Genomic DNA, 20,686 nt, shown 5'->3' on the forward strand with positions numbered 1-20,686 from the left:
CGCATACCGGACTAAGCCTATGACCAAACTAGGCAATCTCACTCCTAATGTAGAACAGTTGTTGACTTTGGGACTGGCGGACTCACCGAACTGATCTAAGTAGTAGTAGTAGTAGTAGTAGTAGTAGTAGTAGTAGTAGTACGATTATGTGTCGGGAAAATAGACATGGATGGAGGTATCTTTTGTAGTAGTATTAGTAGTAGTAGCAAAGTAAATACAACAGGCAGGGCAGGTAGAGTGAGGAGAGGGGAGGTGAGGAAGAGGAGATTGCCAGAAGAGTGTGAGGCGAGGGAGAGAAGAGTGTAAGAGTGAGGAGTTGAGGAATAGTTGAGTGCTCGAAGAATGCGAGGAAGGGAAGAGTGCAAGAGTGAGATATGAGGAAGAGTGCAAGAAGAGTGAGAGGTGAGGAAGGGTGCAAGAAGAGTGTTAGGGGAGGAAGAGTATGAGAGTGAGTTGAGGAATAATAGAGGGCAAGAAGAATGCGAGGAAGGGAAAAGTGCAAGAGTGAGATATGAGGAAGAGCGCAAGAAGAGTGAGAGGAAGGGAAGAGTGCAAGAAGAGTGAGATATGAGGAAGAGCGCAAGAAGAGTGAGAGGAAGGGAAGAGTGCAAGAAGAGTGAGATATGAGGAAGAGCGCAAGAAGAGTGAGAGGAAGGGAAGAGTGCAAGAGTGAGAGATGAGAAAGAGTGCAAGAAGAATGAGAGGAAGGGAAGAGTGCAAGAAGAGTGAGATATGAGGAAGAGCGCAAGAAGAGTGAGAGGAAGGGAAGAGTACAAGAGTGAGATATGAGGAAGAGCGCAAGAAGAGTGAGAGGTGAAGAAGGGAAGAGTGCAAGAGTGAGTGGTCAGGCAGAGTGAAGATTGGAAGGAGGGAGGAAACCACGATCCGAAGAATTTTCCTGGTTATCCCCCCTTGTCCACCCCCCCACCCCCCCCTAAAGCACTCTACGCCGGAAATGTTGCAGTCACTTGAGCCGCGGTAAATATAACCCAGTCAGTCCTTAGATACCGTTAGGGAGCAATATTTTAGTCAACGTCGAGCATCGCCTCCCACTTTAAACATATTCCAAGAACCGTGACTCTAAAAGGCAGGGGGCTTCGTGGTGCAGTGGTTACCACACTCGGCTCGTAACCGAGAGCGCCCGGGTTCGATTCAAGGGCGGAGTGGAAACATTTGGGCGGCTTTTCCGATACCCTACGCCCCTGTCCACCCAGCAGTGAATGGGTACCAGGTATTAATCGGGGGTTGTGTCCCGTCTCCTATAATTCCTTCCCCTTCTGTCTTTCTCCGGCATATGACCACAGATGTTGCGCCGACTAAACGAAACTTTCCAACTTTTTTCCCTGTAAGCAAAAAACAACGAAGGCATAAGTGAGATGAGAATACATTACGAAAAATAAATGGTTGTCATAAATTAGAACTCAGGCAGTGAGGAGCAAGAGAAAACATTACGAAAGAAGAAAATAACGGAGGCACAAATGAGCAGCAAGTGGAAGCAGGCAAGTTATGTCGACGTTGGTTGGCCTTTTGGGGTGGACTAGACCTCTTCAGACGACCTTCAGGCGGGGGTGTGGGGGAGAGTCTAGTTCTTGGCGCGATCTAGATAATGGCCATTGACGTCACGGGTGTTGTTTACAAGATGACGTTCTGTGCATGCGCTTGATGTGTGACTGCCCTTAACCGCGTACGTCCTACCAACTATTGACCTGCCGTATCCTTTCTTTCTTGTTACCTTCGTTTGAGGTGATGTAGCCATGTACGAGTATGCTTGCCAACTACTGACCTACCCTGGCTTTTCTTTGTTACCTTACCTTAGCCATTCTTAATACCTTAGACTTAGACGATGTAGCTATGTATGCTTGCCAACCTACTTACCTACCCTTGCTTTTGTTTCTGTTACCTTACGTTCAGGGGCCGTATACTGTATGCTGCCTCCCACTATCCTACCCTTGGCCTCTCTTAGTGTTACGTTAGTTTGAAGCGGTGTACGTTGCTATACTGTATGCTGCCTCCTACTATCCTACCCTTGGCCTCTCTTAGTGTTACGTTAGTTTGAAGCGGTGTAAGTTGCTATACTGTATACTGCTTAGGGAGGGGGACAAGGTGGGGTAACCAGGAAAATTCTTATTGGATCGTGTTTTTTTCTCCTCCTTCCCATCTTCACTCTGTCTGATCACTCACCCTTGCACTCTTTTTTTTTTCTTCACCTCGACTTCATCTCTCACTCTTCTTGCACTCTTCCTCATCTCTCACTCTTCTCTTTCTCACATCTCATTCTTCTTGCACTCTACTGCTTCTCAACTCCTCACTGCCACACTCTCTGTTACACTTTCCTTCCTTGCTCCCCAAAATTGTGACTTTATTGCCTGCCTGCCTGCCTGCCTCTCTCTCTCTCTCTCTCTCTCTCTCTCTCTCTCTCTCTCTCTCTCTCTCTCTCTCTCTCTCTCTCTCTCTCTCTCTCTCTCTCTCTCTCTCTCTCTCTCTCTCTCTCTCTCTCTCTCTCTCTCTCTCTCCAGCCACGCTTCAAACCCATTCACACGTCTTTGCTTGATCTGTTAACACGTCTCTGATTTTGTAACCTTTCTTTTTCCTTCCTTGCCAAAACTGTGACTTTATTGCCGCCCACTCTGCCTCTCCCCAGCCACGCTTCAAACACATTCACTTTTCAAATTCACATTCAAATTTGACCTGTTCACACGTCTCTGATTTTGTAACCTTTCTTTTTCCTTCCTTGCCAGAATTGTGACTTTATTGATGTGACTTTATTTTCACCCACTGTCCCCAGCATCCGACCCATTCACATTCACTCTTGTTGCTTTACTTTCTTTGTCAAAAATGCGACTTTATTGATGCTTTATTGACCTTTTATTGTTGTTTTTTCCATGTCTTTAATTTTAACTTGTTTTGTATAGTTTTATTAGTGTTGTTTTTATCACGTTTTTAATTTTAAGTTTTATTTATTTATTTTCATTTTATTTTATTTATTGTTTTATTTTATACGTTTCTAATTTTAGTTTTATTAGTGTTTTTTTTTTTATTAGTTTTATAAAGGTTATCAGTAAGTTCGGCGCCATATGACCTTGCAGTTGTGGCGCTAAGCAACGAACGCCCCAATAATCAATCAATCAATCCGCCCACTCTGTCCCTAGCTATGCATCGGACACACTCACATTCCTTTTCGTGTGTCGCCTTACTTTTCTAGCCAAGCAAATTTACTGAGGTGATTTTATTCCCCGACAGGTAGCGAGCAGCGAGTAGCGGGCTTTTTTTTATCATTGTTTCCTTTTTTTGTGTGCCCCTGAGCTGTCTAATTTGTTGTAAAAAAAAAAAAAGAAAAAAAAAAGATTGAAAGTTTCCGTTCATAGGTATTTCGATGGTCAGAGATTCCTTTAAAACGTATCCGATCCGTGCAGGCGAAGGTCGTGCCGGAGAGGGAATGCAGTAGTGTGAACAGGCGAATTAAAATGAAAGTATAGAATTCACGAAAAGTATTACGAAGAGGAACCGTTAATTACGAGAGAGAGAGAGAGAGAGAGAGAGAGAGAGAGAGAGAGAATATTACTGCTTGCACATGTAACTCTCCCTGAGCTTATCAAACACACCCACCCACCCCAGCACACACACACACACACACACACACGCGCACAAGCAAATAACTGGATGGGTCGTAAAGCCGTCTCTTGGCGCCAGTCGGTCAGTGGCGTATACTATAAACAAAAAAATAAGAAACTAGTCAAGATGATCAGCAGAAAATCCGGCTCGTGTTGCACCGCGGGAGATTAGGAGGAGGAGGAGGAGGAGGAGGATAATTATGAAGAGATAAGTGGAAGAGGGGGAGGAGGATAGAGGAGGATAAGTATGAGAAGAGAAGTGGAGAAGGAGGAGGATAAGTATGAGGAGAGAAGTGGAGAGAAGTGACGGAGGAGGAGGATAAGTATAAGGAGAGAAGAGAACAGAAGGAGGATAGAAAAGAAGTGAGAGGAGAGAAGAAAAGAAGTGGAGAAGGAGGAGGATAAGTATGAGGAGAGAAGAGAAGAGAAGAAGAGGAGGATAAGGAGGAGGAGAGAACAGAAGGAGGATAGAAAAGAAGTGAGAGGAGAGAAGAAAAGAAGTGGAGAAGGAGGAGGATAAGTATGAGGAGAGAAGAGAAGAGAAGGAGGATAGAAAAGAAGTGAGAGGAGAGGAGAGAAGAAAAGAAGTGGAGAAGGAGGAGGATAGAGAAGGAGAATAAGTGTGAGGAGAGAAGTGGAGGAGGAGGAGGAGGATAAAGAAGGGAATAAGAAAGACTAAAGTGGAGAAGGAAAGAAGGAAAGGAAAAGTAGGAAGAACCATAAGAGGGAGAAGATAACAAAAACAAGAGCAAAATAAAAAAGACTAAAGTGGAGAAGGAGGAAAGGAGAAGGAAAGGATAAATAGGAAAAAAAACAGAAGAGGGAGAAGTAAGAGAAAACAAGAACAAGAAGCAAAACTAAGGAAACGGAGGAGGAGGAGGAAGAGGAATAGGAGAAGAGTAGGAATAGACTGATAAGCAAAAAATTGGATGGTGGAGATTGAGAGTAAATATTAGACGAGGGAATAAAAGATACGAATAAAAAGAAATCATAAAGAAAAACGAAGCAAAAGAAAAGATGTAGAGAAGAAGCAGAACAGAAGTAAAAGAACAAGAACAAGACACTGAGGAAGAAAGAGGCTAAGATGGAGTAGTAAAAAAAATAGTAGCAGGAGGAGGTGTAGATGGGTGAGCAGATAGGAGGAGGCTGGAGGGGAAAGTAGACGTAGAAGGAGGAGGAGAAAGAGAAGGCTGTCTACTGCGTATCATGACTGTCTACTCTCTCGTCTTGTGTGTGTGTGTGTGTGTGTGTGTGTGTGTGTGTGTGTGTGTGTGTGTGTGTGTGTGTGTGTGTGTGTGTGTGTGTGTGTGTGTTCTTGTTGTTGGTGTTTACGTTGTTGGTGTTTACGTTCAAGGACTCATCTCGCTTTCATTCCTTACCCACGTACTGACCTATCCCTGCCTCCCTATCCTACCCACGCCACTGACCTATCCCTGCCTTCCTACCCTACCCCTACCCACCCTTTCTTACCCTTGACTCCTTACCCTACTAGCTACTGACCTATCCCTGCCTTCCTATCCTACCCACGCCACTGACCTACCCCTGCCTTCTTACCCTACCCCTACCCACCCTTGAGTCCTTACCCTACCCAAGTACTGACCTAACCCTGCCCAACTACTGACCTATCCCTGCCTTCGTACCCTACCCCTACCCACCCCTGATTCCTTACCCTACCCAAATACTGACCTAACCCTGCCTTCGTATCCCACCCCAAGCCACACTTTCCTACCCCTCCCATGCCTGATGCTTCCCACCCTCCTTCCCTTCCCTCGCCAGACACATTCACATTGCCCAGCCTTGTCTGTTGTCTATCTCTCTGGTTTATCTCTGCTTCTGCCTGGCCTAAAATGCCTACCCATCTATTCAAGGTTAGAGAGAGTAGTAAGAAGCTAGTCCACCTTTCCATACATATATCTAACATTTCAAACCTATAATGATCTATGCGTTTGATTTTGTTCTTTCATTCACCTATGGAGGAGGAGGAGGAGGAGAAAGAAGGGAATAAGTATGAGGAGAGAAGAATACGAAGAAGAGAAGGGAGAAGTAGGAAGACCCAGAAGAGGGAGAAATGAGAGAACAAAAACAACAGCAAAATAAGAAAGACTTAACCCTCATTTCCAGCACCCTCTTCTGTTCTTTAGCTTGTTCGTAACCTTCATTTCACCTTATAATCGTGTTTGCATGATCTCGCCCCTCTCATTATCTTGTTCCATTCACCCATAACCTTGCTAAACCAGTTCTTGCATCATGTCCTTCGAGTCCTGCCCGTCATGTACCCCTTTATTATCACCCCATGTATCCCTTCAGCCCTTTACCAGCCAGATCATGTTTCCCTTTTAACCTTTTACCCCTTATATATTCTTCTTCTGACCTGTAACGCTTTGTATCGCTTCTTAGGTCCTCCTCCTCTCGTTCCTTCTTATTTACACTTTCCTTTTCAGTATTACGTCACTTTCTTAACTGCAATGGTCACTCATTTAAGCATCTGTGCCCTTTTTTTCCCAGCACTGCGCGAGGAACACTTTAGCCAGCTTTACCATTCTTCTCTCCGTTTCCTTTTTGTCTCCAGATATCCCCAACACTTTGCAGATTGCCCCGCTGTCCTTTAATCTAGCCCATTCCTCTCTGCCCTCTTTCCCCTAAAACCCCCTACCCACCACCACCATCCCATGTATCCCCTTTATCCCTTTACCAGTCACATCATGTATCCCTTTAGCCTTTTACCAGCCACATCATGTATCCCCTTTAGCCCTTCACCAGCCGCCACCTCATGCCAGTGACTTGTATATTCCCTAATCCCTCTTTTAGTCACTCTAGTTTTCATTTCTATCCTCTATGAGTCACGTAGTCATCTTTTTTTCTGTTATGATTATATACTGTATCCTAACCATATCTAACAGTCAGTGATTAATGGTGATGATGATAATAATAATAATAATAATGATGAAACTACGGAAACCAATCAGTCTCGCTCGCCCCCTCACATTTGCCGTTGCTTCTCCTTGTCTGTTCTGCTCCATATTTCAGGCATTTTCCTCTTTGGCTGAAGCGTCCTCCTTGGTTCTATACTTCAGGAAAACTATTCATATTTACACCAATCTATCAGTCTGCCTTCCTGTCCACCAACCAATACCACTGGCTAATATCCGTAACCTCGCCACTTATATTACTCTCTATGGAATCAGTTACCCAACGAGATTGTCCTTTCTGCAGACATTTCTACATTTAAGTCTCGTGTGAATGTCTTATTGAAACAGTAATTTAATTTTTCCTCCTTTTGGCTTTGACTGGAGTTTCTTAACTATTCATTGCCTTTGCTTCTCTCCGGTACCTTTTGGTATTTTATGGGGTTCAACTTGTTGTATCTGCACCCTGAAGGGAGGCTTTGGTAGCTTATCATCATAATAATAACAATAATATGGCTACCTCTTCTCTTCCTATGCCACCTTGTAACCTCTCTCTCCGCCACCTACTTTCCATGCGTCGCAGCTTCCAACTACGCACACCACGCCTGACCCATTTCTTTATCTCCGCCTAACACAACTAACACCTTACCATAGCATTGGGTAACTCGCCCCTTCGCTGTGTCAAGTACTCGATCTTACTCTTTACCAATCCTGCATCCTTGACCTTTTTTTTCTCTCTCCTTCTTCCTGCCTCGTTAGTAAGAATGTCATCGCAAATTAAATGAGTGTATAGGCCTACCTTCATTTTTTTTTCATACCTGCTCACCTGAAAAACCTTAGTTAGGACATTTTTACATTTCGTCTTGCTGGAGATTTAGATTTTTTAACGTAAACTGACTTATTTTACTCTACGGAAGCTTAACACCCATCCCCCATCCACCTGCACCCATCATCCACTCAACACATCCATTTCATCCTACATCCAGCTAATGGCAATATGATCACCACTTCTCCATACTCTTACAACTTGTGATCTATCCTTTTTACTTTATCATCTACTCTGATCTGTCTCTCTTTTTCCAACATCCAGCAAACATTATATACCAGCCCATCCTCAGTGCCTCTGTAAGCATCTCATAAGCAAGTAATTGTACTCTCAAGGTTATCCAAGTACACTTCCACTAATCTTCTGCGACAGCCACCATTTCTGTTCGTCGTGTCCTCTCTATCCAACTTGCGACCTATCCTTTCTTTGATCTACCCATTGTGTGCTTGGCCATATCCAAATCCGTTTTCATTACCCATACTAGTAACCGTTACCTATCCTCTGTGATCCATCCCTTTATCCTACTCATTCTGTACTCACCTATTTCCAAAAACCACTGTCACCATAAGAAAATATTTACCGTACACCATAACCCCCATCACCATAGGAAAGTGTGGCTTGGGGTAGGGTAGGGAGGCAGGGATAGGTCAGTAGTTGGGAAGGATAGGGAGGCAGGGATAGGTCAGTAGTTGGGAAGGATAGGGAGGCAGGGATAGGTCAGTAGTTGGGAAGGATAGGGAGGCAGGGTTAGGTCAGTAGTTGGGAAGGATAGGGAGGCAGGGATAGGTCAGTAGTTGGGAAGGATAGGGAGGCAGGGATAGGTCAGTAGTTGGGAAGGATAGGGAGGCAGGGATAGGTCAGTAGTTGGGAAGGATAGGGAGGCAAGGATAGGTCAGTAGTTGGGAAGGATAGGGAGGCAGGGATAGGTCAGTAGTTGGGAAGGATAGGGAGGCAGGGATAGGTCAGTAGTTGGGAAGGATAGGGAGGCAGGGATAGGTCAGTAGTTGGGAAGGATAGGGAGGCAGGGATAGGTCAGTAGTTGGGAAGGATAGGGAGGCAGGGATAGGTCAGTAGTTGGGAAGGATAGGGAGGCAGGGATAGGTCAGTAGTTGGGAAGGATAGGGAGGCAGGGATAGGTCAGTAGTTGGGAAGGATAGGGAGGCAGAGTTAGGTCAGTAGTTGGGAAGGATAGGGAGGCAGGGATAGGTCAGTAGTTGGGAAGGATAGGGAGGCAGGGATAGGTCAGTAGTTGGGAAGGATAGGGAGGCAGGGATAGGTCAGTAGTTGGGAAGGATAGGAAGGCAGGGATAGGTCAGTAGTTGGGAAGGATAGGGAGGCAGGGATAGGTCAGTAGTTGGGAAGGATAGGGAGGCAGGGATAGGTCAGTAGTTGGGAAGGATAGGGAGGCAGGGATAGGTCAGTAGTTGGGAAGGATAGGGAGGCAGGGATAGGTCAGTAGTTGGGAAGGATAGGGAGGCAGGGATAGGTCAGTAGTTGGGAAGGATAGAGGCAGGGATAGGTCAGTAGTTGGGAAGGATAGGGAGGCAGGGATAGGTCAGTAGTTGGGAAGGATAGGGAGGCAGGGATAGGTCAGTAGTTGGGAAGGATAGGGAGGCAGGGATAGGTCAGTAGTTGGGAAGGATAGAGAGGCAGGGATAGGTCAGTAGTGTGGGTAAGGAATGAGAGGGAGAGCGAGATAAGTCCTTGAATGAAAACACCATCAACTATGACCCCGACCATCAACTTCAACTTAACAACCATCATTTCTTTAGTGTTATTCCCTTTAACTATCCATTGCATACTCCTCTATATCCTGATCTCCTTTCACTTCACATACTATTAACTATTTACCATAACCACAACTAATACCATTGTCCAAAAAAAACAAAAAAAAGCTCGTCCACCTTCGCCCACCTTTCTAACGCTCACAGGTAACATCATTTCCTATCCGTCGCCGTAGACTTCCGGGCCGTAGGTGAGCCGCGTGTTCCGACTACCTGGCGCCACTCACTGACTCGAGCGGTCGGTCTGTGTTAAGACTATCGGCTCGCCCCAGATACGTTAGGGCCATATTTTAAGTTTGGTTCCCATAAACACACATTCGACTGTTTTCGTAGGAATTTCGGGCATTTTCAGGGGTAGTTTTACGACTGGTGGTAGTTTGATCCTTCTGTACCATGAATCTAAAATACCACTCATGAGAACGGATATTTTTTTTTTTTAAGCTTTTGGGAATAGTCGATGTGAGGGGCCCCCAAGTCATAATACCCCTAAATATGTAGCTATTTATAGTAATCATTGGTCCCTTAATCCCATTTTTATAGTGTCCTTGAAGCCTCCACCCAGCAACTCAACTAAAATTTGTTTGTAGAGTAACAGCTAATTATAGACCAGCGGTAGACAAGTGAGCAGTGTTGTTATCCAGTGTCTAATTTTGTCTCTTGCCTCAACCTCACCCTTCTTGTCTCCTGCCTCAACCTCACCCTTATAACAGTAACCTATCCCAACCCGCCAGCTTCTCCGCTCTCCCCTACCCTGTCCAACTACTGCTGCCGCCACGAAGAACCGGTTTTGTAGGGGTGAATCACTAGCATAGTAGCTGACGCCGGTCTGTCGGGCCTTTTGTTAGTGTGTGTGTGTGTGTGTGTGTGTGTGTGTGTGTGTGTGTGTGTGTGTGTGTGTGTGTGTGTGTGTGTGTGTGTGCAGTAAGCCTCCCAAATACAGTAAGCCTCCCAAATACAACAGCTTACCCTAGAGTGGGAAATTATAATACATTTTCATATGCGTTTTTTTTAATCAACAAATTACACAAAAGGTGTACAAGTATAAAAGATTGGTTGCATCACGACACGGGGAAGGACTGTCCCGGGTGTCACAGCCTCGCCTCCACCAGCACCTGACGTAGGAACTTGACAGTGTGGAGGGAGGGAAGGTAGGGAGGCGAGAGGATCATGTCACCCTCGGCTTTGAAAACCAATATAAGCACAAGAGTTTGAAACAGTGTAGGCATCCTGCATGTTATCCTCCTACTTTACTTCCTTGTCCACACACACACACACTTTCATCTCCACACACACACACACACACACACACACACACATTCATCTTCCGACAACCTGCGCACTCCATGACTCCATCCACACACACAAACTCGCGAAGTATGAGCTAAATAAATACAGTAACTATGGTATGGAAAGGTGAATACCGTGCCTCGGCTAAGCAATACAACACCTGACTTGAGCAACACATTACATTCTTGGCACACGGCGGGGACGACAAGACACTTGCGGAACGCCTAGCACTGCGTCGGGCACAACACATCTGGACTCAACTGGAGCCGTATAAAACATCCTTAAGTAACGTACAAAAATAATTGCATTGACAACTGGTATTTCTCGGCTGGATCCAAATGCACCATCACAATACTGTTAAGACGAGGGTTCTCGCTCTCTGTCACACACACACACACACACACACACACACACACACACACACACGTTGCCGCCCACATGTAACAGGCGGCAGTCAACTGATCACGCGCCCACCAAGCACTCAACCCACACACGCGCGTCACGAGCCTTCATACTGCATCTCAACACCAGCTTCGATCCCCCGGAGCACACACCAAGGCGGGGCGGGAGCCATCTAACAAGCTCCGTCCTCCCGGCACAAGGATCTGTACTCACGGGCACCAGCAGGAGTAGAAAGGAGCGCCGCCTCAACACACGGCGGCCCAGGAGGCACTTAGGAGATGACACACAAACACTCGCACTCTTCTCTTGGTCTTCTGCAGCTGTTGCACCACCAGCTGCCTCCCCGCACGGGTGTGGAGGGCGGGGTGGGCGTGGAAGGTGTCTGGCCGGTGGCTGCGTGGCATGCCTTCCTGCGGGTGGAGGAGCCCCCGACGGAGGAGAGGTTCCATCTGGCTGGGGGCACGCTGACCGGCAGGCTGGCGGTGCGGGGCGGGTTGTGGCGCTCCATCACGAGTTTCAACTGGCTGGTAGGCTGAATGTCGCCGCTGTAGGCCGTGAAGGACGTAAAGTGTACGGGGTCGCTACTTGTCGGGAGGTGCAGGAGTCCTCAATGCTGTGTCAGGGGCGTGGATGTCCCTCAAGACTCAAGCAGTGTTGTTGGGTCAAGCTTCAGGAGTGGTTGTCGCTAGCTAAGCTTCGCCGGCGGTATGTTGCTAGTGCTGCGTCAGGATGTGCTGTGCAGGAGTGTGGCTGCTACTGGTCCAGGGGTCCAGGCTCCTTCAGGAGTGTGGCTGCTGCTCCGTCAGGCTCAAGGAGTGTGGCTGCCAGCTCGTGCACAAAGTCACTGAACGTCTGATCGCTGTGGCGCTGCCCAGAGTTCTACAGTCCTGTCGCAGAAACCAAGCCTTTATAAGCTCACCGCCCCCCCAACATGCATAAACAAACAAATCTCAAAGATGCGCCTTACCCTCACCCCCCCCAAGCACACCCAGCCTACTTATCCCCCCTTGCCTAGCCCTAAAGCCCCTCCCTCCTAGCCCAGCCCTAGAATCTCCTCCCTCCCAGCCCAGCCCTAGAATCTCCTCCCACCTCACCCAACCCTAAAGCTCCTCTCACCTCACTCAGCCCTAAAGCTCCTCTCACCTCACTCAGCCCTAAATCTCCTCTCACCTCACCCAGCCCGAAAGCTCCTCACACACACACACACACACTTTCGAAACATATAAAGCAATTCCAGTAATTTCGAAACTCACAAACAACACTTCCAATCACCAACTTAACCTCTAACACTTCTACCCACTTGGCTGTGTATCGAACAAAGCGAAGGTGAAGTAATACGTATACACACCTATCGAGACGTGGACACCTGTTGGCGGAGGGAGGGAGCGAGCGAGCGTGTGTTCTGTATCGCCTCAAGCCCGGAACTGTTCTATCCACGGCGGGGCGGTCAGATTTATACATATTTTGTATGAGTATCGATAAGCTATCAGGGGGTGAAAGTCACGGTGCATGTGATTGCGCTACACACACAGGTTTAGTCTGCTGGTTTGGTTGGTAGTTTTCGTGACCAAAACATTACATAACGCCTTTTCACGCCTCCCTCGCATTACATAACGGCACTGGGCCCCGTCAACGGAACTCCCCCATACGACTACTATCACCCACGGCCTTGAACCTCAGCGGGCCACGTGTAAGTACAGTGCCCCGTCAAATACTTGTTTTAATACGGCTTCTTTTTTAGCATTAGAGAAAGTAGTCAAAAAGTTACGGGAGAAAGGACACAAAATTGACAGCTCTCGAATTGAAAAGTTAATGAAGAATTGTTTAATACGGCTTTTTTTAACATTAGAGAAAGTAGTGAAAAAATAACGAGAGAAATGACACAAACGTAACAGTTCCCGAATTAAAAAGTTAATGGTGAATTGCAAAAGATTACAAGGAAACGGTTCGTAACATATTTTGATATTTTTCTCTGCTTCACGCTGCTTACGTAACCAAAAAAAGCACTAAAAAATAACGAGGGGAAAGCAGGCAAGAACTACCATCCCCCTGTAAAGAAGAAAGATTGTTCAGAAATGGTTCGGGAGGTGTCTTGATACTCCACTCTCTGATCCGCGCTGCTCAACAAGTAACAAATTCATAGGTACCGAGACTTTACGATGGAGGTGAAGCAGCGTGAAACCGAAGATGTCAGGAGAGAGAATGATATAACCAAGAACACAACGACCTGGGTAGCTAAAAGAATATAAGAACATAAGAACATAAGATCCCTGCATATTTAGGTTTGACAGACTTACTTTCATCTCTTGTAATGTACTGGTGAGGACTGCTTGTTAAGATGCGCTGAATCTCTATACGTACTGCAGTTATGAAAATCGTTGTTATTCTATTCGTTCTGTTAGGTCTTTTGCAATTCTCCATTAACTTTTCAATTCGGGAGCTGTCAATTTAGTGTCATTTCTCCCATTATTTTTTTACTACTTTCTCTAATGTTAAAAAAAATAAAAAAAAAAGGCCGTTTTAAACAATTTTCCATTAACTTTTCAATTCGGGAGCTGTCAATTTTGTGTCATTTCTCCCATTATTTTTTTACTACTTTCTCTAATGTTAAAAAAAATAAAAAACGGCCGTATTAAACAATTTTCCATTAACTTTTCAATTCGGGAGCTGTCAATTTTGTGTCATTTCTCCCATTATTTTTTTACTACTTTCTCTAATGTAAAAAATATATATAAAAAAAAGGTCGTATTAAAATTTTTTTTTAACTTTTCAATTCGGGAGCTGTTTTTGACTACTTTCTCTAATGTAAAAAATATATATAAAAAAAGGTCGTATTAAAACAAGTATTTGACGGGGCGCTGTACTTACACGTGGCCCGCTGAGGTTCAAGGCCGTGATAGTAGTCGTATGGGGGAGTTTTACCAGGCTTAGCACGTGGTCTGCAACAAGGCTCAACTACAAGGATACAACTGAGCGTCAAACCGGACAGAAAGAAGAGAGCAGCTTGACCTTCACTTGACAGATAGGTAGATTTAAGGCGGTTTAACATAAGGACCTGCAACAAGGCTTTAACTACACCGGCAAAACAGCGCGTCAAACGTAACATAACGAACAGAATAGCCGAACGACCTTCACTTCATTGATAAGTATTTATATTTAGCACAACTTCACATGCGATCAGTAAAATGGCTTAACTGCACTGGTAAAACTTCGTCAAACCTAACAGAACGAATAGAATAACAACGATTTTCATAACTACAGTACGTACTATATAGATTTACTGCATCTTAAACAATCCTCAACAGTACATTAAGACAGATGAAAGTGAATATCAAACCTAAATATGCAGGGCGACCATAATATCATAACGACCTTCATTTCATAAGCTATTCTGCACGGTATATATATATTTTTTTTAGCGCACTCAGCAAGCAATCATCAACAGTCCTTCACAAGAGAGATAAAAGTGAATGTGTCAAACCGCTATCAGTCCTCAAGACCTGCCAGGGCACTGATTGATTACTCAGCAACACTCAACACGTTAGGAATGATAGATCAACGACAGGAAGTGACGAGGCATATGTCTACCCAATCAGTGGAAGGATGAGGTCTTAGGTAGTTGAGTAATTGACTGATTAGGTGAGGTATATTTTTACTCAGTTAATAGAAGGAGTATGTTTTAGATCGTTTAGTAATTGATAGATATGAGATGAGGCATATGTCTACCCAATCAGTGGAAGGATTATGTCTTAGGTAGTTGAGTAATTAATTGATTATGTGAGGTATATTTTTACTCAGTTGATGAAAGGAGTATGTTTTAGATCGTTTAGTAATTGATAGATATGAGATGAGGCATATGTCTACCCAATCAGTGGAAGGATTATGTCTTAGGTAGTTGAGTAATTAACTGATTAGGTGAGGTATATTTTTACTCAGTTAATAGAAGGAGTATGTTTTTAGATCGTTTAGTAATTGACAGACGTAAGAGATGAGGCATATGTCTACCCAATCAGTGGAAGGATTAGGCCTTAGGTAGTTGAGTAATTAATTGATGAGATGAATAGTTCTGCTCAGTCAGTGGAAAGATTAGGTCATAGATGGTTGAGTAATTGAATGATTTTGGAATGCAGTCATGGCGTCACAATTGCAGTGGTCATAATCATTTTCTTTTGCAAGAGCCGTGCTTAGCGGGCTTTTTTTACTCCTGTTTTTGCCTTTGAGCTACTTCTTTGCTGTAAAAAAAAAATATATATGGCGCCAGAGTCGTTGAGTGTGTGAAAGCAACGTCCAAGAAAACAGCAAACCTAAGGCACAACAGCAAAAACTCAACAGTCGAGCGCAACGAACTCAAATAACGGTTCATTGTAACATACTGACGAACTGGTTATGTCTGATGAAAGTTATATGGCTTATTTTTATTTTGAGAGCAGGAAGGATGGCTGTCAGGCGGGGGGAGGGGAGGATTCATCTTGCCCTCAACTTCTTATAAACATCCTGGACGGCTCCGGAAGAGATAAGGTGCTTCTATATGGGGACTGCCAAGGAAGGGGACGGATTTAGGGTACGGAGTAATGGATAAGGACTGAAGATTGTTTCGGGGTCTGGCTGTATTCGGATGAGCGCATGAAACGATGAACGAACACACACACACACACACACACACGCAATTGTAGCTAATAATATATCTTGAATTGGACAACAAGCTTCAGCAGTCTCTCTCTCTCTCTCTCTCTCTCTCTCTCTCTCTCTCTCAAGGTCGTAATTTTCATTGGCCACCCCATAGCGAAGGCGATAAACGTTGTCACATGCACACCAGGGCGAAACTTGCATTTAATAAACTGTGACAAATTTTAAACATCCATTTACCTAAAAACCCGAAATTTGACCTTAACTGAACCGAGCTACTTATCAACCAAACGAAAGGATTCTAATATAGGCCTGAAACTGCCCAAGACGAAATGTAAAGATAATCAGACGAAACCCGCGAAACGCTTGATGAACAACTGAATAACGAAGAAGCGAATAATAAGAATAAATAGCGAAATATGTGAATAACGAAAGAGGGACTACTCAGACATCAAGAATAGTTTACAGTTATCATTAGCGCCCTTATCACTTCGTCTAACCAGCCAAGGACAAGCCTGCCATCAAGACCAAAATACCTCCCTTATTAGCGTCTCCAACACCGTTCAGCTAATCTTTACAGCAATACAAGCTACGTGTATAAAGTGAGTGAGAAAACGTCGTACAGGAAAGCAATAATATATCCCGTGTAACACCATCTCCCAGTTTCCTTAATAGACAACAAGTATGTTCTCTCTTGCTACACTTCATAGGCTGTAAGTTATTACCAGAAAGTTTATGGCACTGCTTACGATACAGATTACGGCGCTATTCATAAAACCAGCCTCTGTTACCATAGATTAGCGTTATGTAGATAAAAGTACAACACTCACGCCCTTTAAAATTGCATGCGTAGTACTACACATGATAATTTAACCCTCCTGTGTGTGTGTGTGTGTGTGTGTGTGTGTGTGTATCGAGGCGCGAATATTGATCACGTGGCCTTGGGGTCGTGACTTGACTGACTGACTGACAGACTATTTGGCAAGTTGTTATTCCGTCCGTGGCTGCATTACATCGATCGCACCCACCGCCTTCCCTTTCCTTCCCCTTCAAATAGAGACGACAGGACGCAGCTGGGAGAAAGACGAGGGAATGGGAAAGTGAACAGAGGTGGAAGGAAGTAGGAGAGAAGGGTGGATAGAAGAGCGCGGTAAAGAAAGGAAGAGGTGTAGAAGAAAGGTATGGAGGAGATAGTGAGTGCAGGGACGATAGCTTGTTTTAAGAGTAGACGATAGTTAAATGAACGAGGATGACAGGCGGTAGTGGGGGGAATCTAGAGCTACCCTGTGTAGGACATTCGGCCTCTTGCAGTCTCCCTATGTTCTTATAACAGAAGAGATAAGAGATAAAGGGAAAGGAAAGAGAGAAACTAGATCATAGCAACAAAGATATGGAGAGAAAAGTAGATGGAAGAAAAAGAAAGATAGGGAGAGCTGATAATGAAGTGTATAATATAGGGCAAGAGAAAAAGGAAGATGGGATAGAAAGAAGAATGGACTTGAATAGCAGATAGGGAGAGAACAAAAAACAGTAGATGGAAGAACGAAAGATAGGTAGCGGGGGAGCTAGACGCGGAGTACAAACTGACTGGGGGGAACAGAGGTCGCTGGGTGCGCACATGCCGCCCCGCTCCGCTCCCCCCCTCCCCGCCTGCCTTCCTCTACCTCACCCCCCGCCGGGCCAGTAGCCAAGATTGGAGCCTTCCCCTTATTGTTCAGCCAAGGCAAACGTTCCTCAAACATAGATATTTCCTCGCTAAAAACAGACCCTACGAATGATCATCTGTGGTTATATACAGCATCCACGAACACATACACTCGTTAGAAACCTATTTCCATACTAAAATAGGTATTTTATAGATATTAGAAATATATATATATATATATATATATATATATATATATATATATATATATATATATATATATATGCATCCCTTTAAACAGCATCCACGAACACCCTTTCACTCACATACCCATCAGGAGAAATGCATAAGTACGGTTTAACATCCCCCAAAAAAAACAAGCATCATCCAGGAACGTCTCAAAGAACCCGTAAGCCCAGTAACAGTCTACAGTACACGGATATCCCCCTTATCACTACCTACGCACCGTATGTTCGTTCGTCCGGTCGACCTACGCAGCGTATATCCTGCTCCCCATTCAAAGCGTCTCATCTGTTGCCAGGAGGGTGATGCGCATCCCCCCCCCCCCCCCCGCGCGAAGGATTTCTGCCCCCCATGGAAGGCGTGTAGCTATAATCTGTCCTCTTGCGGTGGACTAGCGGCCCCGTGACCCTGTTGTTGACTCAGACGGTGGCTAGTTCCTTTGTCATGGTCATGTGTGGGGGAGGGAGAAGGGAAGTTTTCTCTAACCTGCTTACATGCCCCCCCCCCCCCCACGATTTCCCCCCCACGATCTTACCCTCCATTAGCCACTTTCTATTCACCCACAAACGAGTTCCACCTGAACGACTGCCTTGGTTTGTGCCTCTTGAGTGGGTTTTCCAGTAACAGGTGCGAAGGGAAGGTGACGACTGCTTCATTTTGACGTGTTGGGGCATGTCTTTTTTTTTGGGGGGGGGGGGGGAGCGTGGGGGATGACCATAACTAATGTTCGTGATATTTTTGGGGCTTGAGATTTTATGAAGCGATTCTGTATTTATAAGTCCAGTGAAATGAGGTGACGATTAGCTCCTGTCAGATGTATTAGAGGCATCAGCTTTGTTATTCAGTGACGTCGCATTTCTTCCTTGCAATCAGGGTTGAGAAAGACGCCTTCTTCAGCTGTGCCAAGTTAGCAGTGGGGTGGGGAATGTGTCCACGGAGCTGCTGACAGACAGGACATTCTCGTTGGGCGGTGATGAGCACCAATAACAAGATGCCGTCGTTATATTATTAGAGGGGGACATGAGGAAATAATTTAATGGCCTTCTGCGCCCTGAATCTATATAGATACTGTCCTGCGAAGAAGGAATTGTGGTTGATAATATCCACCATGACATGCGTATTACAATCGCCTGACCCAAATTGTTTGGCGATATGGGTCTCTGAAACAAATGGCGAGGCATGTGTAAACTTACCCCACTCTTGTGATATGAATGCACAGGAAGTTACTATTTTTGCTTTAAGGAGACTGAGTCACAAGCTCATGACCTCACTTAAGTCTACACACCAGTCCCGTGACAAGAAGGATGAAGCCTCCAAGAAGCCATACAACATTGCTCCATGTGACACCATTCTTCAACGGAGCCAATAAATGATACACCTCTATGCTTCCCTGTTTAGGGCTACTAAAAGAGTATTTTTCATGAAGAATAGACCCCAGACTGTCAGTGCTGCGACACAATACACCGATATCCGGTTACCAGTCACTACAATAGGACGTTTCTCTGCTTTACCGCTTTTCCTGGTTAACCGCCGCTGGGTCTTCCCTTACAAGAAAACTTGAGCAGCAATGACCTCTGCCTCAAGATTGCACCATGACACACCAACCAGCCATCTGCCAGAAGGATACTGAAGCATTGCAACACGCTACACAATTATGTAGTTACTAGGCACCAAGAAACATAAGCTACTCTGTATTTTCCTACTTTAGCAAGGTTATGACTTCCTGATAGAGAACTGATCGAGCAAAGGAGACGATTAAACACTATGCTGTCAGCTCGGCGCCCGGGAGCTGTCCTCACGTGAACAGCGACGTGCGGCTCATCAGGGTTACGTAAGAGGCGAGCCCCGCCACCCCGCATCATGCACACCCACAAAGCCCCGCCTGACGCTCATGATTCACACACCTGAGCCCGGGAACACCTGAACCAACCCTTTACACGCCTTATTAGCTCCTAAACATTACAGACAGACATTCTTTTTACCCCAAAACCCCCAACGTAAGGTGTCCTTGCCGCCATGGACGTCCAGCCACCGTGATCGATGTCTCGCCATCCACCAACACACGCCAGGCTGCAGAAAATGCACCCCCAGCACCCTCAGTCCCCCACGCCACGCCCCAGACGATACCTGCCCCAATATTACATACCGTGGGTGGAGGACGCCGCCAGCAGAGCGAGGAACAAGAGAGCGAGTGTCTGTCGGCCCATGTCCTCGGCGGCACCAGTGTAAACAAACTGGGCACGAGAGGAGGGACGGGCGGCGGCGACTGGCGACGGCCGCGCACCTTCCGCCGCTAGCTGCCGCATGCCGTCATTGGCGGCATCTCTTACAGGTTATTGCGGTGTGAAGCGGTGTGAGACATTGCTGCAATACGGGGATTTTCATTCTTATATTGAAGCGAAGCCGTTGTAGTCTTTTTCCCACACAAGAAAGAAAGGGATCGGAGCGAAGGCATCTGCTGATGCGCTGCGTGGCGGTGGGCGGGATGGTGGGGGGTGGGGGGCGTGCACGTGGTGTCTGCTCGAGGCGATGGACCTTCGTGTGGTCGCCTACCCATGCATGATGCACCTTGCCTGCCTGCAATGTTGTGTTGTGGGCCACAGCCCCGCGGGGGATGAACGGCCGCCGCGGAGCCCCGCCGGCGCCGCCCTCGCCCGTGGAAGAGGATGGCGGCGAGGATGACAGGTGGCAGCAAGGAGACAGGGTACTGGAGCGTACGCCCGTACCGAAGGTAAACGAGGATCAAGACTCTACCTGAAACCCCTGAAACTACACCTCTCCCATCGTGAGTAGTGGGGGGGAATCTGGAGCTGCCCTGTGTAGGCCACTCGGCCTCTAGCCGCCTCTTGCAGTTTCCCTATGTTCTTATGTTCTACACAGGGCAGCTCCAGATTCCCCCCCACTACCACCTGTCATCCTCGTCCATGTAGTTATCAAGTCTACTCTTAAAACAAGCTATCGTTCCTGCACTCACTATGTGATTGCTGAGTCTATGCCATTCCCCCATCACCCTATTACTAAACAAATGCTTGCCTATTTCCCTCCCAAATCTTTACTTTTCTAATTTAAATCCATTACTGCGTGTTGTAACCCTTGACCCATTTGAATGCTTCTGTCAGATCTCCCCGCATTCTCGTCTTTCTTGAGAATGTAAGTTGAGATGTTTCAGCCTATCTTAATATGGGAGGTTCCTAGCCCCTGAATGATGATGATGATGATGATAATCAATGGCACGAAAGCCAGAAGGACTATGTAGAGGTAGAGCCCATCAGTGCTGGGGCCGAAGGGATGTGGTGAAGTATTACTTAACCACGAACTCACTGAGGGCCAGCGAGGCGCTGCCATGAGCCACGATA

The 20,686-nt window shown here is 45.9% G+C and overlaps 1 protein-coding gene and 2 long non-coding RNA genes across 13 annotated transcripts in view; 1 reads left to right on the forward strand and 2 right to left on the reverse strand.

Moving 5' to 3' along the window:
- Positions 1–19,651, reverse strand: part of LOC127007802 (retinoid-inducible serine carboxypeptidase-like) — a 44,892-nt gene extending 25,241 nt beyond the window's left edge. The window contains exon 1 of the mRNA XM_050879170.1: positions 19,477–19,651. Within this exon, the coding sequence (XP_050735127.1) occupies positions 19,477–19,636 (160 nt within the window). The 5' untranslated portion in view covers positions 19,637–19,651. The remainder of the gene's footprint in view (positions 1–19,476) is intronic.
- On the forward strand, positions 5,381–10,030 carry LOC127007804 (uncharacterized). Of its 11 annotated transcripts, XR_007760580.1 has the most exons (6): positions 5,381–8,199; positions 8,235–8,479; positions 8,515–8,619; positions 8,655–8,829; positions 8,863–8,967; positions 9,003–10,030. It is a non-coding gene; the product is annotated as an uncharacterized LOC127007804 (long non-coding RNA). The 11 variants fall into 11 exon arrangements; XR_007760571.1 differs by having other exon boundaries at positions 8,515–8,829; XR_007760573.1 differs by having other exon boundaries at positions 8,515–8,829; positions 8,863–8,932.
- LOC127007803 (uncharacterized) lies at positions 10,118–13,549 on the reverse strand. The gene is made up of 2 exons (XR_007760569.1): positions 12,165–13,549; positions 10,118–11,703 (listed from the first exon to the last, which is right to left on the reverse strand). It is a non-coding gene; the product is annotated as an uncharacterized LOC127007803 (long non-coding RNA).
- Positions 19,652–20,686: the final 1,035 nt, after the last annotated feature.

Source organism: Eriocheir sinensis, chromosome 36 (genome assembly GCF_024679095.1).
Source record: "Eriocheir sinensis breed Jianghai 21 chromosome 36, ASM2467909v1, whole genome shotgun sequence".
NCBI lineage: Eukaryota > Metazoa > Arthropoda > Malacostraca > Decapoda > Varunidae > Eriocheir > Eriocheir sinensis.